The 27,437-nt window shown below is 39.3% G+C and overlaps 1 protein-coding gene across 1 annotated transcript; it reads right to left on the bottom strand.

The window, feature by feature from the left end:
* Positions 1–708: 708 nt before the first annotated feature.
* LOC134098314 (fibrillin-1-like) lies at positions 709–27,238 on the bottom strand. Its single transcript, XM_062551343.1, has 35 exons — positions 27,220–27,238; positions 26,853–26,999; positions 26,295–26,441; positions 25,331–25,477; positions 24,767–24,913; positions 23,805–23,951; positions 23,246–23,392; positions 20,719–20,865; positions 20,236–20,382; positions 19,654–19,800; positions 19,170–19,316; positions 18,588–18,734; positions 18,104–18,250; positions 17,522–17,668; positions 17,038–17,184; positions 16,456–16,602; positions 15,972–16,118; positions 15,186–15,332; positions 13,663–13,809; positions 13,426–13,572; positions 13,114–13,260; positions 11,587–11,748; positions 7,666–7,769; positions 7,302–7,360; positions 6,758–6,894; positions 6,455–6,643; positions 6,105–6,302; positions 5,448–5,594; positions 4,880–5,070; positions 3,764–3,934; positions 2,242–3,621; positions 2,085–2,126; positions 1,872–1,931; positions 1,431–1,494; positions 709–1,264 (listed from the first exon to the last, which is right to left on the bottom strand). Exons 1-35 carry the CDS (start codon positions 27,236–27,238, stop codon positions 1,227–1,229), a joined length of 5,901 nt encoding a protein of 1,966 aa, XP_062407327.1. The 3' UTR covers positions 709–1,226.
* Between the last annotated feature and the right edge of the window lie 199 nt (positions 27,239–27,437).

Genomic DNA, 27,437 nt, shown 5'->3' with positions numbered 1-27,437 from the left:
CCATGGACACGGACAGGCAAAAGCAAGGAGGCATCGGGTGGGGGTGCTGGGGCTTAGTTATGGCTGTCTCTGGGATGCAGTGCTAGAGTTCAGTAGGGTAGCTGCCGCAGGAAAGAAGCTCCCTCTGAACCTCTCACCCCGGCTTAGTTGGAAATTAGGTCCTACTGTACTGTATGTCCAAAATTCCAAACTATTCCTTTAATGATTACTGCACATTAATACAGTATAATATAATATTCAGTATTCATCATTGAATGCTTAGCTGGAATGATGTTTTTCCCTATCATCCTATTTCTAAAGCAGGCACACCTTGCTGGCATGTCACTGGGCTTCAGTTTTTCTACAGGAATGGCACGTTTGAACAGGTACTGCACTAGTTTCAATCAATTACAGAAAACACTGACATGTACAGTTAATTCATCTGTGTACTATTTAGTTGCTTGATTGATTGATCGTTTGTCTTGAATTTTGTCTAATTCTACAGTGTTCAGTGTAATAAACATCAGTGATTTTGAACCTGGTCTTGGAGTGTGACTGAAGGCTGTATAGTAATGATTAACAAGACAAAAGCATTTTATGTTGAGACATGTTGATACATTCATGTAAAGTAATTACACTAATTTGCCCTACATTTGTCTACTCATTATGTTCTTTTCTAATGGCAACATTTCAGAGGAGCAGACATTGCAAATAATACCATAGAATAAGTACACAGGAAAACACAAATTTAATAGTGATGCTACATCATACTCATGTCTGCCAAGAACTCAGAACTGTGTATGTTATTTTTGTTTAAAGATATGGGAGCAAATAGCACCAGTAATTATATGATAAGAGAAGAATGCACCCTGCTCTCAACAACACGACACACAGGTAAACAAAAGTATTTGCCATCATTCTGTTGTTACAGCAGACCCCTAGTTTACCATTTCAAGTTAAAAAAGTGCTAGAAATAAGGGTAAGATGAAAAACATTAGTAAGTAACGTGTCTGAGTACTACAAATTAAAGGAAAAGATAAAGTGTACATTTTAAAAGTAATGTCTTTAGTTATAACCTGAAAAAGATACAATCTGAATGATCTGAAAAGAAGTCTAGTACATTTGGACAAACCAATGGAACCTACAGTAAGATTCCGGATAAGTGAAGTGCCATTATTCAATATATATTTCATTTTGTAAATGACACTGCCAAGCAACTTTCAACCGAGTGAAAGGGCATTAAACTGCTAGCCATTGGCAGAACCTGAAGTACTGGCGTATCCATCTACAAAATACAAAGAAAAGAAAAAAATGGAGTAAAGTGATTTTTAAAAATTCCAGGATATTTGCACGGCAGAATTAAACTGTGGATACTAGTACTACTGCTACTACTACTATTATCATTATTATCGGTATCAATCAATTAATCAATCAATCAAATCTTTTCTTACGTCTCCTTGCAATCCTTTGAAAGATGTTCAAACCCAAAGAAGATGACACTCCCCCACTTGTGCGCTACAAAAAAAGAGTGTAAAATAAGTAGGCATGCATTATTTTGCATCACAAAACAATTCCACAGGAGAATTAAGGGCACAATGTAATGTTAAACATTTTCTGAAAAGTTAAATTTTTAAAAACATTGAATATGCCACTGTGACCAGAACACATTTGTACCTAAATGTCTATAAAGCAGGCTGTTTAGCTTAGCCAAAGTGGAAAATCATAACTTACATTGAAGTCGAGCATAGCTGTTTGTCTAGCAGCAACTTACGATATTACATCACTTACACCAAATCTCAACATTCAGATAAATGCTAAGATTAAATGTCACACTCCCATCACTAATTCTTCATTCTTGTCCGCTATTTTCGTTTGTTGCGTGTTAAACTTACTCCCGTTTGTCCAGACGCAGAGGTCAAGATTTGTGGTCTTTCGGCTAGAGTAGCTCGAACCTTGGCAGAAAAGAAGACGACTATTCAGCACATTTTTGATCTTACAAGTATAGCTGCCTATAGGAAACTGAAGACATTTACTGGATGTGTGCTTAGATTATTAATTCTAATAATCTGTATACCAAAGATACACAATATCCAGGAAATCCAGACCTTTTTATCCAAGAGCATCCCAAACACCAAAATGAAGAAACCCTTTTGAACAGAAACATCAATGAAATGAGATTATGTACAGAACAATGTTAAAAAAAGGCTATTCCTTTCTTTTGTGTGATCAATTCATACAATTCAGGCTAATGAAAATATTTACCTGTAGAGAATTTAGCAATGCAAAGACAACATGGAGTCCAAAGCTATCTGGGCTGATCATGATGCCAATGCCAAATCCCCAGGTAATACCAAACAGTGGAGTTAATACGGCCACACATTTTGCGATGACCTTGAGGTTGTGTTTTTCATCACTTTGTGCAGTGTCTCCCACGCCTCTTCTCAGCATCTTAACCAGGACCACCATCATGACACACAAGTTGATGGCCACAATAACCAAGGCAGGGATCACAAAGGCCAGCAGGGCCTTGGTCTTTTCCCAGTTGAGCCAGCATGTGCCACGTGAGGTGATGTAGCCCTCCTGTCCAGCTGTCGATGCCACAGTTACCACTGCCGTAATGAGAGGGCCGCCGTAGCCGATAAAGAAACCAATTAGCATCATGGCCAACCTGGAGATGTTCGAGAAAACCCACACAATGCGGTACAGAAGCAGTAGAGCAGACATCAGCATCCAAAAGAACATAGCCAGGTAAAAGAAGTGGGCAAAAAACGTGGCTGCTGTACAGGGCCCCAAGGCTGCACCATTTTCATTCGACACGGCTGCTCCCACGATGAACCAGATGTCCGCAATCAGGAGGGACACAGCAATGTTAACGATGCAGACGTGTCGCATGTATGCTGTGTCATTCGTTGTCATAGCACGCCAAACTATCATCTCAATTATTAGGGCGATTACCAAGCTGGCGATTGATATTCCAACTCCAACATATGTGATGACACCCAGGGCCCTTTTAGCTTCAGGTGGTATATATGGTGACATGAGAACGGAGAAGGAAGTTGTGTGATTACACTCACACGTGACTGTATTATTTTCATCGAACTTGGGCTCGCATCCAAATGTATCCCATCCACCGGTATTGTTGAAAAGTTCAAAGTTCCAGAATACACACAGTGGATTTGCCAATTCACTGTCGTTTTTCTTGAATGTCAGAGTAATGTTTTCAACTTTTCGACTTGTATTGACCAAAAGAACATTGCCATTTATTGAATTTACGGAATCTGTGGAATTTATGTCACCTTCTTCTGAATTTCTCGTTGACATTATATCATTAAGAGTAAAAAATTCAATGACCGTCACTGAGGTGTTCGTCGCAGATTGCTGTGTTAGAGCAATTGTAATTTCAGATGAATTTGTCATGAGAACATTATAGGCTTCAGTCACCACATATTTTCTCAAAGAAAGGCTTTCTGTTGAAATCTGAAATGTGTCTTCTTCTGCGAGTGCACCCGACATCGTTTCCACCGCGAGCAACAAGCTGGAGCTGACATTTCTACGAGTTTCATCATCAGAATCACTATTTAGGTTACTCCAGACATCAATTACGTTTGTGGAGACAATCACATTCACAGTCTCAAGGAAATCCTGTGGAAATAGTGTTATTTAATAGGTGTGAAATGGTGGTGAATGACACATCTAGATCAATTTAACAGGGAGCACTCTCAATACATCATATGTGTGGGAGATTATTAATAAAATATTAGTTTCACAATTCAAAACACCATACCTCCATAACCTCCTGGTCCACTGTGATTTGACCGGAGGCTGTTGCAACATTGTCAAGTATGGTCACAATAGATGCAATAGTTGCTGGTGAAGTAACAATGTCATCATCATTCTGCTGTGTGGTGTTACTGAGCACCAAAACAAATTCCGAAACATCCCCTCCATTTAGGTTCTATAGGGGAAATACATTAATGTAACTGAAAACAGGAATGTAATCAACTAGAACACTAAGGTTGCTTTCACAATGGGTCCGATTAACTAGACCATACTCAAGTGTGATTACTGTCCCCTAGCCCTGACCCAGCTGGTCTACATTCACATTACTTTTTTGTTTGTGGACCTGGGGTCCATTTGTGTCATAAACACTAGTTTCTTTTTTACCAATATCGCTTGGCAAAAACGGTAGATTATTTTCTGGTTTTGAGACAGATAGCACTTGAGCTGCACCGGATCTAACAAACTGTACCCCAGACCACATTTTCAAGCTGACCCTGGTCCAGACCCGATACTGCACCCGGGTTCGGTGGACTGCATTTACTTTAGCAAAAATAACCGAATCATTGGTCCAAACGAACTTGGGTCCGGACCAGATGGTCTAGTAGCGTGAATGCGCCCTGAGGCTATATATTTTACACTCGGCACAACCTGGCGCCAAGCATGACGCAAGGCTTGTTCCTATCTGACACCCAGTTCAGTGATACATTTTTTGCCATGCACTCCACTTCCATTGGACATTGGATCCATGGGTGTGTCAACTAAAATAAGTCTGGTCAGGCGAATGATCCAAAAATCACACTAAAAGTCATTACACCACTGATCAACTAAAATGTGGTCTCAAGTGTAATGCGCAAATAAAGCACAGACACACGCACTAACACAAGACAATCCCTTAGTAATGAGGGCTACAAATCCCAAATATCCTTAGGATTTTTATTCAGCTATTTGAACATTATTGGGATAAGTGTTGCTTTTTTCTGGCTTTGTTTTTGACTGTAAACCCTTGGCAGTCAATAGTAAAAGTGAATAACTGTGTAGCCTGTAAGACCACGGTGAAGTTAGTGTCACTTTGCCCATGAGTTCAAATAATCCCCTATCAAGTTTTGTTATGTTTCTTTACCTGTGATTCCTCTTCCAAGTTTTGGATTTGTTCTAGGACACAGTTGTCTTGCTTACGGACCCATTCACCCTCACACCTATACAACATTTCACCAACTTTTCCTTCACCACAGCCACGTATTGCCTCTTCTCCTTCGAATCCAGCTTCTAACCCCTTGTCCTCATCCTTTGGACAAGTTACATCTGCATCAACTGACAAATGAGGACACATGTATGTGTGTTATGTTAAGTTATGCGTATGGCATATGAGTGTATGGTACTGTGTATAACAAAGGAATGGCAATATTTAGGAAAAGAAATGTCTCTAAACTTTAATCTTGGCTTAAATCTGGGCTAAGCCATCTACACACACTACCAACTGCTGTATCTTTTGAACTCTGACAGCACTGGGTTTATGAAAGTTTTCAATTTTTTTTAAAATCTACTTTGGCTCAAGTTTCAGCAAGGAATACATGCAAAAGTCAGATCACTCTCATACAGAACAGTTTCATATTGGACTTAATCACACTGTGCTGCATTGGCAGAGAAATTGCGAAAAACAAACAAATGAAAAAGAATATATACTGTACCTTCACTTTTTTTACGAACATCAAGTGTAATCGTTTGCTCTCTGTTTTGGAGGACAAGTAGTTTGCAGGTAAATCTTAATGTATTGCCGCAGTCCTCAGATTTTGTTTGATACTCAATTTCAGCACATCCTCCTATCTCTGAGGTAACTTTAAACATAGAGAAAAAAGGAGAAAACATGATCTTTTATTTTGCTTAACTATGACAAACCATTTTAAACTGGCACTCAAAAAGCATAAAAAGCATGCTGAACATATTCCACAAAATACAACAATGAAGAATACCCAAGGCAACAATGAATAATAGTATGTCGTAATGAAATAGAATAATCATGTTAAGGCCGGTGTTCTCAATTAAGATGGGCTACCTATCAAGTTGGGCTACCTAATACCTATCAAGTTGTGCTACCTACAGTGGCACTGCCATTTCGTATTTTCAGACGATTTAGGGCCATTTATATAATAATATAATAACATTTTTTTATGTAAAATTTACACCGGCGCCCACGGACATGTACGCAGCGCGCCGCGACAATAAAGAAATTAGAACTCCATTGTTTTTTAACGGAGCAAAGCCCACTAGAAACGTCTATCAGGGATAGAAAACTATTCTAAAATCCTGCGCGTTGAGCCCAGACCGCCGAACGCCGTGTTACTTACCACCAGGATCAGCTTGTCCAACTGTCAGTTTCACTTGGTATGAGCCTGCCACACAGCATTTCAGATGAACACGGTCTTCACAAGCAACTGCTTTTTGTATAAAATTCCGTGTAATCACAGGATTTGGTTTGATTGATGCTCTGCTCCAATAAATAAGAGTTGGTTTTGAGGCTCTGGTATATCTGCACTCATAATGACCTGTACAAATAAAACAGACAAGCCTCCAAGATGTCCCATTGAGCACAGCACAACCATGACAATGTTGCATTCATTCATATCTCCTCACGTGTCAATATAGGCTAATGTAGGATAACAATACACATAGTAATAATTCAAATAAAATTGCTTACCCCGGTCACCAAGGACAACATCTTTTACTTTCAGTGTGCGGGATGAAATGTCATATTTGAGTCCTTGGTTGAGTTTTTTCCCGTCAAATCTCCATTCTGGTTCATCTAAGGCTTCATTTGACTCAGGGCATCTTAATTCCATGGAAACATCTCCTGAGTGAACCTCCCCTTGAAAAAGATTCTTTTGGACTTTTTGGAGAAAAACGGTAGTATATCTCTTAATAAACTGAGCCTTACAGAAAATGTATTCTAAATTAAAAGTACATTTAAATAATGAAATGTTTATGTTGGATGGATTCTCACCACTTTCAGAAACCAATTCAGCAACCTCATAACCCTTTTTTTTCAGTTCGTCAGCCAGATCATCATTTTGTTGATTTATCTGGGACCAGTTGAGATTGCTATTGATAATATTTAGGTCAGCTATCATACTACCTTGCCTGTAAAAACAAACACAACAAGACAATCAGTAAATACTGTTAGTTATTGATGCTGGTCATTTGAAATGTACAGCCAGTGGACTGATCCTAGTATATTACACAAGGTTTTAGCAAACGGAATACCACATCACTGCAACTGGTCTAAATTGTGAGTATATCAAACAACCACAACAGCAATGGGGCTAATTTAAGATAGCCATGAAGAAAGTGCAATGTATACCTGGGTGCTAATAGTCATTCCAAAATTTCAAACACTAATGCTTCAGCAGCCATAATGATTAACAATCATGGAAAGATGACCCTTTAGTAACTACAAATAAACTAAAAAGGCATGTTGCATATTTATTGACATGCTGTGATAAGAATAAGGCTGTTTGAAGAACATAAGAACATAGCCACAACATTACCTGAATCCTGTTACAATTACAGATATAAAACCAGGTACATTTTCATAACTTCTGCTTATCTGTGTGAAAGAACACACAATGTCCTTATTAAAGTGATGAATTAATTAATTTGAGTACACCATGTATGTTGGAAATGCTTAAACAATTAATTACAATACCCTCCGCATTCACTGGCACCCATGGTTAAGTTGAGTAAAAAAGTATACCAAAAAATCTTAACATTTGTATACTGTACATCTATTTACCCAATTGTACCAGGGGTGGCAGAGCATTGCATCACATTACTTTGTGTGAAAGTTTGAATATTTTAGAATGAAGCATGTATTGTAAAATTAGGATTCCTAAATGAATAAATTATACTCACTGCATCTTGAACATTTGTCTTCAATATTTGAAACCTTTCACTTGTTGGATCATTTAAACTAGTATCAAAGTCACCACGCAATGTTAAAGACATGCTCGCAGAATCTACAAAAACAGAAATGTACAGCTTATACTTTATGCTGAAGTCATAGCATTCTGAAACCACAGGTTTAGGTTTGGTAGCAATAGCATTCATGACTGTTAACCAAGGTTTTTGCATTGATTTTTGGAAATGTCTTCAGTTATGAGGTTAATACATGAGGGCAGGTTAAACATGGAAAGGTATTTATTTTATTCATTCTTCTTTATGATTAAAGCACAGTCTTATTAGTTGGACTATTTGACATTGCCCTGCAGTTAACACAATACAGCTACAGGAAATGACTAGATATTGGTCATACATCTAGGGGCTATGCCAAGAGTGTTGATTAGACAAGCCTGGGTAAATGAACTCAGAATGAGCGTCAATCCTCCAAATAGTGGAGCCCTCCCGCAAAACTAAGTCTTAGGTCTCTTCTATCAGGAGGCTGACCACTTACTCTGAGTTTACATAGCCACGTCGATGACTAAAACACATTTTTGGAATCCCTCTCTGAAATCCCACAAAAGTATGTTATTAATATAACCTCAGTTCATGGTTCTGAAAGAGACCATCTCTGCATCTCTAACATCAACCTATCACCCATGTCGGCCTTACACTGTATAGGGCCTTTTTGACAATTTAGCCAGGTTCAGGAGGCTAGATAGTAGGGGGGATTATCAACAAAAAAGGGCCTAATCGTTACGCGTCGGATAGAAGCACCAAAATTGGTACAGACACTCTTTATGATGTATCTCATCATATCAGAAGGGGTGCCCCAGATTTCTGGTTCATTAAGGTCATTTTTTAAGGGAAAATCCAAGATGGCTGCCAGAAACGGCCTTAGGATAATAAAACATTGCATAGTTTGGGCATCTTGATTTATTCTGCTACTTTATCATTTCACATTTAATATATAGAGATGGTTAAGAAATAATATATGCAAGATAACCCATGTAAACAATCTTACATGTCTATTATACAACTTTAAAGTGGAAAAAACAGGCTTAAAACGGTCAGAATGGCATGACTCCCCCAGCGAATCCTCACCTGAGTAGTTAATTATTCATTTATGCATAACATTAATATTCTTAAAAACTTTTGGAAGAATCACTTAATCATTTTCAAAAGACAGCTTATTGTTTAATTGTCCACATGAGCAGAGATTTAGCCCTAAATAGGAACACAACTCCTGTTATGCTAGCGTTAGCATTAGCATTAGCCAATGTAGACCCAGCTGGGTTGAGTTAAAGCTGGGCAAACAAAGGTATTCCTGGGGGGTATTGTCGTATTCTTTTGGGCATAATGTGATAGGAACTATGAAATTTAGATTTGTACTACAGTAATGGTAGCCAGCTACTAAGGTGTGTAAAATGTACATTGAGTAAGGCTGTGTCTCATTACACTCACTTCCGTCAGTACACTGCTAATGTGCACTGACCACTTACTGCCGTAGTGCTCACTTTTGATGGTTAGTACTGTCCCAAAAGGGGCCTTCCCCAAACTTCCCACAAAGGTGGGAGCATGAAACATTCTAAAATCTCTTGGTTAAATGCTGAAGCATTCAACGTTCCTTTCACTTGAACTAAGGGACCAAGCCCTGTGCACCAGTGCACAAAGCAAGGTCCATAAAGGCATTGATGACAGAGATTGGTGTGGATGAACTTGACTGGCCTGCACAGGGTCCTGACCTCAACCCAATAGAACACCTTTGGGATGAATTAGATGGACTGAGAGGCAGTCTACTCATCCAACATCAGTGTGTGACCTCACAAATGTGCTTCTGAAAGAATGGTAAAACAAAACCGATAAACACACTGTGGAAAGTCTTCCCTGAAGCTGTTATAGCTGCAAAGAGTGGACCGACATCATATTAAACCCTATGGATTAAGAATGGGATGTGACTGAAATTCATATGTGAGTCAAGGCAGGTGACCAAATACTTTTGGCAATTAGTGTACAGTACTTAGGTTGCTTTTGGTATAGGACAAAACTTTCAGGAAATACACATCAATAGTGTTTTCAAAACCTTGAGGAAAAGAGCAAGTTCGGCTCTCCCAGGTTTTCTCTCTTTTTCAGGTTGTGATAAAACCTTTAGGGCAAAAAGTCAGCATGGGCTGCATGGAAATAATTTCCAGAAGTAACAGGTGCCTTCACTGCTATGACATTAAATCTTTTTCAATTACTTAGCCAGGAAACAAACATATTTGCATTGCTGGAGAGGTACACTTGAGTCCTATACGATAAGACAACCAATCTTGAAAAATTCAATGATCTGAGGAAGGATTTGTTTTCTCAAAAATGTCTCTCAATGGAAAATACCCCTACCACACAGGCTGCACTGATCCAGCATTCAAATAGTGCAGTGTACCAAGCTAGCATTTGGCCCAAAGGTCTGCAAGCTATCCAGTCAGTGCTTTCTCTTGAAAAATATGGATGGACTAAATTAGATGATTATTGGACACCTTTATGGACACTTTTACCAGAGGCAGCGAAAGTATGTAGAGAACTTCTTAATGTGACAGCAAAGCTGAGCCTCTCTGCCTCTGCCGAGTGCCGATGCCAGGATGCTGGGTTGCCTTGCACAGCATTATGCCAATGTGCTGGAGCATGTGAATAGATGAAAATATGCAGTATGTAGGCTATGACATGTCCCCTGTAACTTTGTAAGATTACAGTAGTACATGTGTGCATCATTTTATGATTTTATGAGATCTGCCTGAGGTTCTTCTCTGTGTTTACAGTATCCTTGAGATAGTTAGTGGATATATAGGTAGCCATAGTGCATTTCTTTTCATAATTTATTTTCTTTTAAGACAGTTCTTCTTACCCTAGATAGGCCTAGATATTTGGGGCATTCCTTCTAGGATGTCTTAGGATCACCCAAGGAACATACCCAATTTCAAGCTTTTTAGAGGTTGTTTAGATGGTCTTTGAATTAGCTGCCAATTATGTGGCGCGCACGACCTTAGCGCAACCTTTTTCAATTTCTTTAAAAACTCACTACCTGTTAGAGATAGTTTTACCCACCCCTTCTAGGATGTCTTAGGGTTATTTTGTCTTTTCATCTATCCTTCCTTCCTTCTTCGGTTCTCCGGCTTGTTCCCACCAATCTAAAGAACACTAGATAGACTATCCCATTGTTGCTGCCCCATCATTCTTTATACTGTAGGAAGGAAGGAAGGGATGATATAAAAAGATGAATGAGAAGAGCCTTTAGGATCACCCAAGGAACACCAAATTTCAAGTTTATTAGAGGTTAATTAGGTGGCATTTGAAATAGCTGACAATTTTGTGGCGAGCAGCACTGCCTTTTTCAATTTCTTTAAAAACTCACTTCCTGTTAGAGACATATTGGACACTCCTTCTAGGATGTCTTAGGATCACCCACTGAACATATACCAACTTTCAGGCTTTTTAGGGGTTGTTTAGATGGTCTTTGAACTAGCTGCCAATTTTGTGGCGGGCAGTACAGCCTTTTTAATTGTGTTCTCCTTCAGAGAAACAAGGTTATATTCATAACCATAAATTATTTGCTTGGTACAAATTGCTGATTAGACATTAGAGACATGAAAGATATGAAAGAGGACTATTGCGTAGTGCCCTTATATAGTGTAAGGCCCGCAAAAGAATTCCTTGAGACAGGTGATTAGAGATAGGTTGAAATCAGTGATGTCATGGGGAGATGACTTCCAATTAGTTCATATTATTCACATTAATACATTTTCAAAATATTCACATTGTAAATGTTCAGGGCTATTGTACTCATACAACTGAATGCTACAGTGGTACTGGCGAGTATGAAACAGACATCAAATATAGCACTGAACTGTTAATTTATACCTGGTGCTGCTGTGGTCGCTGCTGTGGTTGTTGTGGCTGTAGTTGTGGTTGTTGTTGTAGGAGCTGGTGTTGTTGTAGGAGCTGGTGTTGATGTTGTTGGAGCTGGTGTTGTTGTTGTTGTTGTTGTTGTTGTTGTTGTTGTTGGAGCAAGTGTTGTTATAACTGTAATGGATTAAAGATTGTGCAGTAGATGTACTGTAGAACACTCATATTGAATTGCACACAAGTGCCATATTACTTTCATGATAGGTCACTTCACAAGATTATATATCAAGATAAAAAACATGTTTGATTTGGTAAAATACCCCCACATTATTACATACCCTTCACCATACAGAGATATTGGAATGGTGTTTTTAGCTTATTAGCTGGTTTCATGCTCATTCAGCTCAATGCAAATCAAACTGAACTAGGCTAATTAGTCCCCCCCCAAAAAAAAACAAAACAAAAAAACACCATATCAATCTCTAGGTTTGGTGAAGGGTATGTGATGATGTGGGGCTATTTCAATTCCAAAGGCCAAGGGAACTTTATTAGGATGCATAGTATCCTGGATCCATGAAATACCTGGCCTTTAAAAATAAAAATCTGCCTGCCTCTATGGGAATTTAACATAAGGGTGTACTCACATATGCCCCGTGTATTTTATGGAAGAACACTTATTTATTTGCGATACATTATTCATTCGCAAAGAAAACAGGTGTCCTTAAAAGAATAGTTCGGGATTTTTGGACATAGGACCTCATTTCCAACTTTGCAGAGGTGATATAGGTCGATGGAGACAGTTTTTATCGCGTTTAACCCCTTCCTTAAGTTGCAGCGTTCCCCTTTGCTAACGCTGGTTCTGAGCTAACACATTTCAACGGTAACATCCAAAACAGTCTTACTCACTCCACAGCACAAGTAAATGCCCGAGTAAATGCCCGAGACAAGTAAATTAAAACGTCTATCGGTAAGACTATCGGTATACATGTCTGTGTTGATAGAATAATTTTAGAAATAAAACTAACCTTGCAACTCAATGATTTATTACATTTTGAGGGACTAGTTTCTCAATATCAATCCGCCACTGCCATACAGGGAACAAAGTAGGCTATTGCAATGCGATGCAAGGTTAGTTTTATTTCTAACATTGTTCTATCAACACAGGCATGTGCATCGATAGTCTGACGTTATAATTTATTTGTTTCGGGTGTTCTGTGGAGTGTTTTCAGTGGCAGGCTGGATGTTACCGTTGACTTGCGTTATCTCGGCACCACATTAGAACGAGATGAACGCTGCAACTCAAGGAAGGGCAGAAATTCACTGAAAATGGTCTCCATCGACCTATATCACCCCGACTAAGTTGGAAATGAGGTCTATGTCCAAAATTCTGAACTATTCCTTTAAGGTTATTTCCTCATTTTTTAATGAAGGCATTAAGATCAATTTCCAAAAGAAGTCAACTTTAGCATGAGTATTCAAGAATATTGAACTACTGTATAATTCAATGAGATACAGAGCGGAACTGTTCATGTCTTCATTTACCTGTGCACTGATTGCTGTCACTTATGGTTTGATTTACATTGTTCGCCTGATATCCACTCAGGCAGGAACAGTTGAAGCTTCCATTGGTGTTGGTGCAGTTGGAGTTGGGTCCACATACGTTTGTGATGTAATCACATTCATTTATATCTGAAAAAGGTTCAAGCTAAAATGGATTCATGTAGAAAATGGTGTTAAATTATCTAAAAAAAAAATATCTCAAAAAGGTAGATTTAAGTCAAAACGCATACTCAAGCAGAAAACTGTGCTAAATTCAGCCAAGGTCCTTTGAATGGTTTGTAAAAACAACATTACCAGTGCAGGAATTGTTCGCACTACTTCGCACACTTGGATCAGTCACATTATATCCACTCAAGCATGAGCAGCTGTAGTCTCCAATGGTGTTGTTGCAGACTGAGTTTGGACCACAAACTGCTAGGGTCTGAAGACATTCATCCACATCTACAACACAAAGTCAACAATGTTCTGTTGAAAAAATGTTACACAGAAATGTTTTGAAAAGTCTTCTAAAGCATGTAAGTTTTAATTTACCTGTGCACTGATTTCTGTCACTTATGGATTGATTTGGGTTGGCCACTTGATATCCAGTCAAGCAGGAACAGTTATAACTTCCGCTGGTTTTGGCACAGTTTGAGTTGGGGCCACAAAGATTTAGAGACACAACACATTCGTTTATATCTAAAAGAGAGTGAAAAAACATTTACTTACAACAAGGGAAAACCACCAGCTTACTGCACGGACACATTTGATGAAAATGACCTCAGAACATCAGCACTGGATTTACTGAAACGTCAACTCAAACTTGAAATATTCTACTCGGATTGCTGCCTTCACGCGACAATAATCCTCACCTGTACAGGGATTGTCAGCACTACTCTGCACACTTGGATCAGTCACGTTATATCCACTCAAGCATGTACAGTTGTAGTCTCCAATGGTGTTGTTGCAGACTGAGTTTGGACCACAGACTGGTGGGGTGTCAAGGCATTCATCCATATCTAGGAACCATAAAGGTCAACAATAATTTATTGGAAGAATGGTCATCTATAATTCAAAGAGATAGACAGAAAGTGTTCATGTCTTCATTTACCTATGCAATGATTGCTGTAACTTATGGCTTGATTCACATTGGTCTCCCGATATCCACTCAGGCAGGAACAGTTGAAGCTTCCATTGGTGTTGGTGCAGTTTGAGTTGGGTCCGCATACGTTTGGTATGTCATCACATTCATTTATATCTGAAAAAGTAAAGTTTAAGTTAAAATGTACACTCATGCAGAAAACTATGATTCTGCCTACAGTAGGTCTTTTATATGGTTCGTAAAAACAACATTACCTGTGCAGGAATTGTTCGCACTACTTCGCACACTTGGATCAGTCACATTATATCCACTCAAGCATGAGCAGCTGTAGTCTCCAATGGTGTTGTTGCAGACTGAGTTTGGACCACAAACTGACGGTGTCTGAAGGCATTCATTCACATCTAAAAACACATAGTCAACAATACTCGTTGAAAAAGTGTCAAACAGCAATTTTATAAAAAGACTGCTAAAGCATGCACGTTTTCAGTTACCTGTGCACTGATTGCTTTCACTTATGGTTTGGTTTACATTGGTCTCCCGATATCCACTCAGGCAGGAACAGTTGAAGCTCCCATCAGTGTTGGTGCAGTTTGAGTTGGGTCCGCATATGTTTAGTATGTCATCGCATTCATTTATATCTGGAAAAGGTAGATTTAAGTCAAAATGCATACTCAAGCAGAAAACTGTGCTAAATTCAGCCAAGATCCTTTACATGGTTCCTAAAAACAACATTACCTGTGCAGGAATTGTTAGCACTACTTCGCACACTTGGATCAGTCACATTATATCCACTCAAGCATGAGCAGCTGTAGTCTCCAATGGTGTTGTTGCAGACTGAGTTTGGACCACAAACTGACGGTGTCTGAAGGCATTCATTCACATCTAAAAACACAGAGTTAACATTGTTCTGCTGAAAAAGTGTCAAACAGAAATTTCAGAAAAAGACTGCTAAGGCATGTTCGTTTTCATTTACCTGTGCACTGATTGCTTTCACTTATGGATTGATTTGGGTTGGCCACCTGATATCCAGTCAAGCAGGAACAGTTGTAGCTTCCATTGGTATTGGCACAGTTTGAGTTGGGCCCACAAAGGTTCAAAATCACAACACATTCGTTTATGTCTAAAAGAGAGTGAAAAAAAGATTCACTCACAGCAAGGGATAACCAACAGCAACAACATTTTTTTTTTTTAAGATTATTTTTTTGGGCTTTTTTTTATGCCTTTAATGGACAGGACAGTAGAGAGAATGACAGGAAGTGAGTGGGAGAGAGAGTCGGGGTGGGATCCGGAAAGGACCACGGGGCGGGAATCGAACCCGGGTCGCCGGCGTACGGTGCAGGTGCCCCAGCCAGTTGCGCCACTGCCGGGGCCTAGCAACAACATTTTAGTACAGACACATTTGATGAAAATGATCTCAGAACACCAGCACTTCAGTTGGTAGCCTGGATCTACTGAAACGTCAACTCAAACTACCAACATTCCACTCAGAGTCCTGCCTCCACACAACAATAATCCTCACCTGTACAGGGATTTTCAGCACTACTCTGCACACTTGGATCAGACACGTTATATCCACTCAAGCATGTACAGTTGTAGTCTCCAATGGTGTTGTTGCAGACTGAGTTTGGACCACAGACTGGTGGGGTCTCAAGGCATTCATCCACATCTAAGAAGCAAGAGGTCAACAACATGTTATTGGAAGAATAGTCAACTACAATTCAAAGAGATAGACATACCAAGTGTCCATGTCTTCATTTACCTGTGCACTGATTGCTGTCACTTATGGCTTGATTCACATTGGTCTCCCGATATCCACTCAGGCAGGAACAATTGAAGCTTCCATTGGTGTTGGTGCAGTTTGAGTTGGGTCCGCATACGTTTGGTATGTCATTGCATTCATTTATATCTGAAAAACATTAGAGTTTAACTTAAAATGCATACTCATGCAGAAAACCGTTTTAAATTCTCCCAAGGTCCTTTACATGGTTCCTAAAAACAACATTACCTGTGCAAGAATTGTTGGCACTACTTCGCACACTTGGATCAGTCACATTATATCCACTCAAGCATGAGCAGCTGTAGTCTCCAATGGTGTTGTTGCAGACTGAGTTTGGACCACAAACTGACGGTGTCTGAAGGCATTCATTCACATCTAAAAACACAGAGTTAACATTGTTCTGCTGAAAAAGTGTCAAGCAGAAATTTCAGAAAAAGACTGCTAAGGCATGTTTGCTTTCATTTACCTGTGCACTGATTGCTTTCACTTATGGATTGATTTGGGTTGGCCACCTGATATCCAGTCAAGCAGGAACAGTTGTAGCTTCCATTGGTATTGGCACAGTTTGAGTTGGGGCCACAAAGGTTCAAAATCACAACACATTCGTTTATGTCTAAAAGAGAGTGAAAAAAAGATTCACTCACAGCAAGGGAAAACCAACAGCAACAACATTTTAGTACAGACACATTTGATGAAAAGGATCTCAGAACACCAGCACTTCAGTTGGTAGCCTGGATCTACTGAAACGTCAACTCAAACTACCAACATTCCACTCAGAGTCCTGCCTCCACACAACAATAATCCTCACCTGTACAGGGATTTTCAGCACTACTCTGCACACTTGGATCAGACACGTTATATCCACTCAAGCATGTACAGTTGTAGTCTCCAATGGTGTTGTTGCAGACTGAGTTTGGACCACAGACTGGTGGGGTCTCAAGGCATTCATCCACATCTAAGAAGCATGAGGTCAACAACATGTTATTGGAAGAATAGTCAACTACAATTCAAAGAGATAGACATACAAAGTGTCCATGTCTTCATTTACCTGTGCACTGATCGCTGTCACTTATGGCTTGATTCACATTGGTCTCCCGATATCCACTCAGGCAGGAACAATTGAAACTTCCATTGGTGTTGGTGCAGTTTGAGTTGGGTCCGCATACGTTTGGTACGTCATTGCATTCATTTATATCTGAAAAACATTAGAGTTTAAATTAAAATGCATACTCATGCAGAAAACCGTTTTAAATTCTCCCAAGGTCCTTTACATGGTTCCTAAAAACAACATTACCTGTGCAGGAATTGTTGGCACTACTTAGCACACTTGAATCAGTCACATTATATCCACTCAAGCATGAGCAGCTGTAGTCTCCAATGGTGTTGTTGCAGACTGAGTTTGGACCACAAACTGACGGTGTCTGAAGGCATTCATTCACATCTAAAAACACAGAGTTAACATTGTTCTGCTGAAAAAGTGTCAAACAGAAATTTCAGAAAAAGACTGCTATGGCATGTTTGTTTTCATTTACCTGTGCACTGATTGCTTTCACTTATGGATTGATTTGGGTTGGCCACCTGATATCCAGTCAAGCAGGAACAGTTGTAGCTTCCATTGGTATTGGCACAGTTTGAGTTGGGCCCACAAAGGTTCAAAATCACAACACATTCGTTTAGGTCTAAAAGAAAGTGAAAAAAAGATTCACTCACAGCAAGGGAAAGCCAACAGCAACTACATTTTAGTACAGACACATTTGATGAAAATTATCTCAGAACACCAGCACTTCAGTTGGTAGCCTGGATCTACTGAAACGTCAACTCAAACTACCAACATTCCACTCAGAGTCCTGCCTCCACACAACAATAATCCTCACCTGTACAGGGATTTTCAGCACTACTCTGCACACTTGGATCAGACACGTTATATCCACTCAAGCATGTACAGTTGTAGTCTCCAATGGTGTTGTTGCAGACTGAGTTTGGACCACAGACTGGTGGGGTCTCAAGGCATTCATCCACATCTAAGAAGCAAGAGGTCAACAACATGTTATTGGAAGAATAGTCAACTACAATTCAAAGAGATAGACATACCAAGTGTCCATGTCTTCATTTACCTGTGCACTGATTGCTGTCACTTATGGCTTGATTCACATTGGTCTCCCGATATCCACTCAGGCAGGAACAATTGAAGCTTCCATTGGTGTTGGTGCAGTTTGAGTTGGGTCCGCATACGTTTGGTATGTCATTGCATTCATTTATATCTGAAAAACATTAGAGTTTAACTTAAAATGCATACTCATGCAGAAAACCGTTTTAAATTCTCCCAAGGTCCTTTACATGGTTCCTAAAAACAACATTACCTGTGCAAGAATTGTTCGCACTACTTCGCACACTTGGATCAGTCACATTATATCCACTCAAGCATGAGCAGCTGTAGTCTCCAATGGTGTTGTTGCAGACTGAGTTTGGACCACAAACTGACGGTGTCTGAAGGCATTCATTCACATCTAAAAACACAGAGTTAACATTGTTCTGCTGAAAAAGTGTCAAACAGAAATTTCAGAAAAAGACTGCTATGGCATGTTCGTTTTCATTTACCTGTGCACTGATTGCTTTCACTTATGGATTGATTTGGGTTGGCCACCTGATATCCAGTCAAGCAGGAACAGTTGTAGCTTCCATTGGTATTGGCACAGTTTGAGTTGGGCCCACAAAGGTTCAAAATCACAACACATTCGTTTAGGTCTAAAAGAGAGTGAAAAAAAGATTCACTCACAGCAAGGGAAAGCCAACAGCAACTACATTTTAGTACAGACACATTTGATGAAAATGATCTCAGAACACCAGCACTTCAGTTGGTAGCCTGGATCTACTGAAACGTCAACTCAAACTACCAACATTCCACTCAGAGTCCTGCCTCCACACAACAATAATCCTCACCTGTACAGGGATTTTCAGCACTACTCTGCACACTTGGATCAGACACGTTATATCCACTCAAGCATGTACAGTTGTAGTCTCCAATGGTGTTGTTGCAGACTGAGTTTGGACCACAGACTGGTGGGGTCTCAAGGCATTCATCCACATCTAAGAAGCAAGAGGTCAACAACATGTTATTGGAAGAATAGTCAACTACAATTCAAAGAGATAGACATACCAAGTGTCCATGTCTTCATTTACCTGTGCACTGATTGCTGTCACTTATGGCTTGATTCACATTGGTCTCCCGATATCCACTCAGGCAGGAACAATTGAAGCTTCCATTGGTGTTGGTGCAGTTTGAGTTGGGTCCGCATACGTTTGGTATGTCATTGCATTCATTTATATCTGAAAAACATTAGAGTTTAACTTAAAATGCATACTCATGCAGAAAACCGTTTTAAATTCTCCCAAGGTCCTTTACATGGTTCCTAAAAACAACATTACCTGTGCAGGAATTGTTCGCACTACTTCGCACACTTGGATCAGTCACATTATATCCACTCAAGCATGAGCAGCTGTAGTCTCCAATGGTGTTGTTGCAGACTGAGTTTGGACCACAAACTGACGGTGTCTGAAGGCATTCATTCACATCTAAAAACACAGAGTTAACATTGTTCTGCTGAAAAAGTGTCAAGCAGAAATTTCAGAAAAAGACTGCTAAGGCATGTTTGTTTTCATTTACCTGTGCACTGATTGCTTTCACTTATGGATTGATTTGGGTTGGCCACCTGATATCCAGTCAAGCAGGAACAGTTGTAGCTTCCATTGGTATTGGCACAGTTTGAGTTGGGCCCACAAAGGTTCAAAATCACAACACATTCGTTTAGGTCTAAAAGAGAGTGAAAAAAAGATTCACTCACAGCAAGGGAAAGCCAACAGCAACTACATTTTAGTACAGACACATTTGATGAAAATGATCTCAGAACACCAGCACTTCAGTTGGTAGCCTGGATCTACTGAAACGTCAACTCAAACTACCAACATTCCACTCAGAGTCCTGCCTCCACACAACAATAATCCTCACCTGTACAGGGATTTTCAGCACTACTCTGCACACTTGGATCAGACACGTTATATCCACTCAAGCATGTACAGTTGTAGTCTCCAATGGTGTTGTTGCAGACTGAGTTTGGACCACAGACTGGTGGGGTCTCAAGGCATTCATCCACATCTAAGAAGCAAGAGGTCAACAACATGTTATTGGAAGAATAGTCAACTACAATTCAAAGAGATAGACATACCAAGTGTCCATGTCTTCATTTACCTGTGCACTGATTGCTGTCACTTATGGCTTGATTCACATTGGTCTCCCGATATCCACTCAGGCAGGAACAATTGAAGCTTCCATTGGTGTTGGTGCAGTTTGAGTTGGGTCCGCATACGTTTGGTATGTCATTGCATTCATTTATATCTGAAAAACATTAGAGTTTAACTTAAAATGCATACTCATGCAGAAAACCGTTTTAAATTCTCCCAAGGTCCTTTACATGGTTCCTAAAAACAACATTACCTGTGCAGGAATTGTTCGCACTACTTCGCACACTTGGATCAGTCACATTATATCCACTCAAGCATGAGCAGCTGTAGTCTCCAATGGTGTTGTTGCAGACTGAGTTTGGACCACAAACTGCTAGGGTCTGAAGACATTCATCCACATCTACAACACAAAGTCAACAATGTTCTGTTGAAAAAATGTTACACAGAAATGTTTTGAAAAGTCTTCTAAAGCATGTAAGTTTTAATTTACCTGTGCACTGATTTCTGTCACTTATGGATTGATTTGGGTTGGCCACTTGATATCCAGTCAAGCAGGAACAGTTATAACTTCCGCTGGTTTTGGCACAGTTTGAGTTGGGGCCACAAAGATTTAGAGACACAACACATTCGTTTATATCTAAAAGAGAGTGAAAAAACATTTACTTACAACAAGGGAAAACCACCAGCTTACTGCACGGACACATTTGATGAAAATGACCTCAGAACATCAGCACTGGATTTACTGAAACGTCAACTCAAACTTGAAATATTCTACTCGGATTGCTGCCTTCACGCGACAATACAGTAATCCTCACCTGTACAGGAATTGTTCGCACTACTTCGCACACTTGGATCAGTCACATTATATCCACTCAAGCATGAGCAGCTGTAGTCTCCAATGGTGTTGTTGCAGACTGAGTTTGGACCACAAACTGACGGTGTCTGAAGGCATTCATTCACATCTAAAAACACATAGTCAACAATACTCGTTGAAAAAGTGTCAAACAGCAATTTTATAAAAAGACTGCTAAAGCATGCACGTTTTCAGTTACCTGTGCACTGATTGCTTTCACTTATGGTTTGGTTTACATTGGTCTCCCGATATCCACTCAGGCAGGAACAGTTGAAGCTCCCATCAGTGTTGGTGCAGTTTGAGTTGGGTCCGCATATGTTTAGTATGTCATCGCATTCATTTATATCTGGAAAAGGTAGATTTAAGTCAAAATGCATACTCAAGCAGAAAACTGTGCTAAATTCAGCCAAGGTCCTTTACATGGTTCCTAAAAACAACATTACCTGTGCAGGAATTGTTAGCACTACTTCGCACACTTGGATCAGTCACATTATATCCACTCAAGCATGAGCAGCTGTAGTCTCCAATGGTGTTGTTGCAGACTGAGTTTGGACCACAAACTGCTAGGGTCTGAAGACATTCATCCACATCTACAACACAAAGTCAACAATGTTCTGTTGAAAAAATGTTACACAGAAATGTTTTGAAACGTCGGTAACACTTTATAATAACTACACACAATTCATCATTCATTAAGCATTTATTACTAATTAGTTAATGGTTTGTTCATCATTAGTAATTTATTGTTCATGCATAATTCATCATCAGTAAAGCATTTGTTCACAACGTTATGAATGGTTTGTTCATAGTAAATAAAACAAATGTTTATAAATTCATGGTTTATACCTTATAAATAATGAAACAACCATTTATAAATGAAATCATCTCCCTATTATGAACCTGTTACAAACTATTAGTAAATGCTTTGATCATCATTTGTTAAGTATTACTCCTATGTTAATTCTCATATTGTGATTCATGATTAACTCAGGAGTTACAATTGGTTAGTTAATGATTTTTGTGAGCTCATCTAAAGTGAGGACTGTATATGCCTTGCTACATATTTACAAATGAGTTATAAAGGTTACAGTTGCATTTATTCATTAAGCAGACACTTTCATCCAAAGAGACTTACACTATCAATGAAATTAAAGAGCAAGGCCACAATAGTGGCACCTGGGGATTGAACCCCCGATTCTTCAGCCTACAGCATGCTAGCCCAATGCCTTATCCACTACACTACCCCTGCCTGTGGCTGATGTTGCTATAAATAGTTGTATTTGTTTTTAACTGAGCAGATGTTATGTTCTTCACTTCACAACAAACAATCAATAAACACCAGAGTAAAGTGACAATGTTTTACTTGGTTAACTTCACTTCAGTATATGTCAGTCAATTATTTACTTGTATTCTTTAACTCTCTAACTATTGTATCAATGCACTGCTTAGTGCTACATCAAATGTAGTCATACGCATAACAGGAAAATAGTCCTCTGAAAACAACTAAAACTAGATCCCATCCGATTTCAGAATAGTAGTATAGGTAGTGTAGTGGTTAAGGAGCAGGGCTATCAGACTGTCACCTAATCAGTTGGGGGTTCGAATCCCACCTTCTGCGGTTGTGTTTAATTTAATTTACATGTGTATGTCGCTCTGGATAAAATTGTCAGCTTAATGAATGAATGTAGACGTAGTATTTACAACTTATTTGCAAATGTGTAGCAAGGCATAAAAAGTCCTCACTTTAGATCAGCTCACAAAAATCATTAACTAACCACTTGTAACTCCTGAGTTAATCATGAATTATAGTATTAGGAAGTGGTTTATAAAACATGTATTCGCATCCTTACTAATCATTAGTGCATATGTAACAACTGTTAAATAATGAATAGTATTTCATTAACAAAATGTTATTGCATGTTATTTGAAGTATTAGCAACAATTTATACATATTTTAGAAATAGGCTTATTCACTATGAACAAACCAATCATAACTTTGTGAACAAATGCTTAAGTGATGATAAATTATGCATGAACAATTAATTACTAATGATGAACAAACCATTAACAAATAGTTAACAAATGCTTAATAGATGATGAATTGTGTGTAGCTATTATAAAGTGTTACCGAAACGTCTTCTAAAGCATGTAAGTTTTAATTTACCTGTGCACTGATTTCTGTCACTTATGGATTGATTTGGGTTGGCCACTTGATATCCAGTCAAGCAGGAACAGTTATAACTTCCGCTGGTTTTGGCACAGTTTGAGTTGGGGCCACAAAGATTTAGAGACACAACACATTCGTTTATATCTAAAAGAGAGTGAAAAAACATTTACTTACAACAAGGGAAAACCACCAGCTTACTGCACGGACACATTTGATGAAAATGACCTCAGAACATCAGCACTGGATTTACTGAAACGTCAACTCAAACTTGAAATATTCTACTCGGATTGCTGCCTTCACGCGACAATAATCCTCACCTGTACAGGGATTGTCAGCACTACTCTGCACACTTGGATCAGTCACGTTATATCCACTCAAGCATGTACAGTTGTAGTCTCCAATGGTGTTGTTGCAGACTGAGTTTGGACCACAGACTGGTGGGGTGTCAAGGCATTCATCCATATCTAGGAACCATAAAGGTCAACAATAATTTATTGGAAGAATGGTCATCTATAATTCAAAGAGATAGACAGAAAGTGTTCATGTCTTCATTTACCTATGCACTGATTGCTGTAACTTATGGCTTGATTCACATTGGTCTCCCGATATCCACTCAGGCAGGAACAGTTGAAGCTTCCATTGGTGTTGGTGCAGTTTGAGTTGGGTCCGCATACGTTTGGTATGTCATCACATTCATTTATATCTGAAAAAGTAAAGTTTAAGTTAAAATTTACACTCATGCAGAAAACTATGATTCTGCCTACAGTAGGTCTTTTATATGGTTCGTAAAAACAACATTACCTGTGCAGGAATTGTTCGCACTACTTCGCACACTTGGATCAGTCACATTATATCCACTCAAGCATGAGCAGCTGTAGTCTCCAATGGTGTTGTTGCAGACTGAGTTTGGACCACAAACTGCTAGGGTCTGAAGACATTCATCCACATCTACAACACAAAGTCAACAATACTCGTTGAAAAAGTGTCAAACAGCAATTTTATAAAAAGACTGCTAAAGCATGCACGTTTTCAGTTACCTGTGCACTGATTGCTTTCACTTATGGTTTGGTTTACATTGGTCTCCCGATATCCACTCAGGCAGGAACAGTTGAAGCTCCCATCAGTGTTGGTGCAGTTTGAGTTGGGTCCGCATATGTTTAGTATGTCATCGCATTCATTTATATCTGGAAAAGGTAGATTTAAGTCAAAATGCATACTCAAGCAGAAAACTGTGCTAAATTCAGCCAAGATCCTTTACATGGTTCCTAAAAACAACATTACCTGTGCAGGAATTGTTAGCACTACTTCGCACACTTGGATCAGTCACATTATATCCACTCAAGCATGAGCAGCTGTAGTCTCCAATGGTGTTGTTGCAGACTGAGTTTGGACCACAAACTGCTAGGGTCTGAAGACATTCATCCACATCTACAACACAAAGTCAACAATGTTCTGTTGAAAAAATGTTACACAGAAATGTTTTGAAAAGTCTTCTAAAGCATGTAAGTTTTAATTTACCTGTGCACTGATTTCTGTCACTTATGGATTGATTTGGGTTGGCCACTTGATATCCAGTCAAGCAGGAACAGTTATAACTTCCGCTGGTTTTGGCACAGTTTGAGTTGGGGCCACAAAGATTTAGAGACACAACACATTCGTTTATATCTAAAAGAGAGTGAAAAAACATTTACTTACAACAAGGGAAAACCACCAGCTTACTGCACGGACACATTTGATGAAAATGACCTCAGAACATCAGCACTGGATTTACTGAAACGTCAACTCAAACTTGAAATATTCTACTCGGATTGCTGCCTTCACGCGACAATACAGTAATCCTCACCTGTACAGGGATTGTCAGCACTACTCTGCACACTTGGATCAGACACGTTATATCCACTCAAGCATGTACAGTTGTAGTCTCCAATGGTGTTGTTGCAGACTGAGTTTGGACCACAGACTGGTGGGGTGTCAAGGCATTCATCCATATCTAGGAACCATAAAGGTCAACAATAATTTATTGGAAGAATGGTCATCTATAATTCAAAGAGATAGACAGAAAGTGTTCATGTCTTCATTTACCTATGCACTGATTGCTGTAACTTATGGCTTGATTCACATTGGTCTCCCGATATCCACTCAGGCAGGAACAGTTGAAGCTTCCATTGGTGTTGGTGCAGTTTGAGTTGGGTCCGCATACGTTTGGTATGTCATCACATTCATTTATATCTGAAAAAGTAAAGTTTAAGTTAAAATTTACACTCATGCAGAAAACTATGATTCTGCCTACAGTAGGTCTTTTATATGGTTCGTAAAAACAACATTACCTGTGCAGGAATTGTTCGCACTACTTCGCACACTTGGATCAGTCACATTATATCCACTCAAGCATGAGCAGCTGTAGTCTCCAATGGTGTTGTTGCAGACTGAGTTTGGACCACAAACTGACGGTGTCTGAAGGCATTCATTCACATCTAAAAACACATAGTCAACAATACTCGTTGAAAAAGTGTCAAACAGCAATTTTATAAAAAGACTGCTAAAGCATGCACGTTTTCAGTTACCTGTGCACTGATTGCTTTCACTTATGGTTTGGTTTACATTGGTCTCCCGATATCCACTCAGACAGGAACAGTTGAAGCTCCCATTGGTGTTGATGCAGTTTGAGTTGGGTCCACATACGTTTGGTATGTCATGACATTCATTTATATCTAGAAAAGGTAGATTTAAGTAAAAATGCATACTCAAGCAGAAAACTGTGCTAAATTCAGCCAAGGTCCTTTGAATGGTTTGTAAAAACAACATTACCAGTGCAGGAATTGTTAGCACTACTTCGCACACTTGGATCAGTCACATTATATCCACTCAAGCATGAGCAGCTGTAGTCCCCAATGGTGTTGTTGCAGACTGAGTTTGGACCACAAACTGCTAGGGTGTGAAGACATTCATCCACATCTACAACACAAAGTCAACAATGTTCTGTTGAAAAAATATGCTACACAGAAATGTTATGAAAGTCTTCTAAAGCATGTAAGTTTTAATTTACCTGTGCACTGATTTCTGTCACTTATGGATCGATTTGGGTTGGCCACTTGATATCCAGTCAAGCAGGAACAGTTATAACTTCTGCTGGTTTTGGCACAGTTTGAGTTGGGGCCACAAAGATTTAGAAACACATCACATTCGTTTATATCTAAAAGAGAGTGAAAAAACATTTACTTACAACAAGGGAAAACCACCAGCTTACTGCACGGACACATTTGATGAAAATGACCTCAGAACATCAGCACTGGATTTACTGAAACGTCAACTCAAACTTGAAATATTCTACTCGGATTGCTGCCTTTACGCAACAATAATCCTCACCTGTACAGGGATTGTCAGCACTACTCCGCACACTTGGATCAGTCACGTTATATCCACTCAAGCATGTACAGTTGTAGTCTCCAATGGTGTTGTTGCAGACTGAGTTTGGACCACAGACTGGTGGGGTGTCAAGGCATTCATCCATATCTAGGAACCATAAGGTCAACAATAATTTATTGGAAGAATGGTCATCTATAATTCAAAGAGATAGACAGAAAGTGTTCATGTCTTCATTTACCTATGCACTGATTGCTGTCACTTATGGCTTGATTCACATTGTTCTCCCGATATCCACTCAGGCAGGAACAGTTGAAGCTTCCATTGGTGTTGGAGCAGTTTGAGTTAGGTCCACATACGTTTGGTATGTCATCACAATCATTTATATCTGAAAAAGTAAAGTTTAAGTTAAAATGTACACTCATGCAGAAAACTATGATTCTGCCTACAGTAGGTCTTTTATATGGTTCGTAAAAACAACATTACCTGTGCAGGAATTGTTCGCACTACTTCGCACACTTGGATCAGTCACATTATATCCACTCAAGCATGAGCAGCTGTAGTCTCCAATGGTGTTGTTGCAGACTGAGTTTGGACCACAAACTGACGGTGTCTGAAGGCATTCATTCACATCTAAAAACACATAGTCAACAATACTCGTTGAAAAAGTGTCAAACAGCAATTTTATAAAAAAGACTGCTAAAGCATGCACGTTTTAAGTTACCTGTGCACTGATTGCTTTCACTTATGGTTTGGTTTACATTGGTCTCCCGATATCCACTCAGGCAGGAACAGTTGAAGCTCCCATCAGTGTTGGTGCAGTTTG

Source organism: Sardina pilchardus, chromosome 12 (genome assembly GCF_963854185.1).
Source record: "Sardina pilchardus chromosome 12, fSarPil1.1, whole genome shotgun sequence".
Taxonomy (NCBI): Eukaryota; Metazoa; Chordata; class Actinopteri; order Clupeiformes; family Clupeidae; genus Sardina; species Sardina pilchardus.
This window is presented reverse-complemented; position numbering and strand designations above follow the sequence as displayed.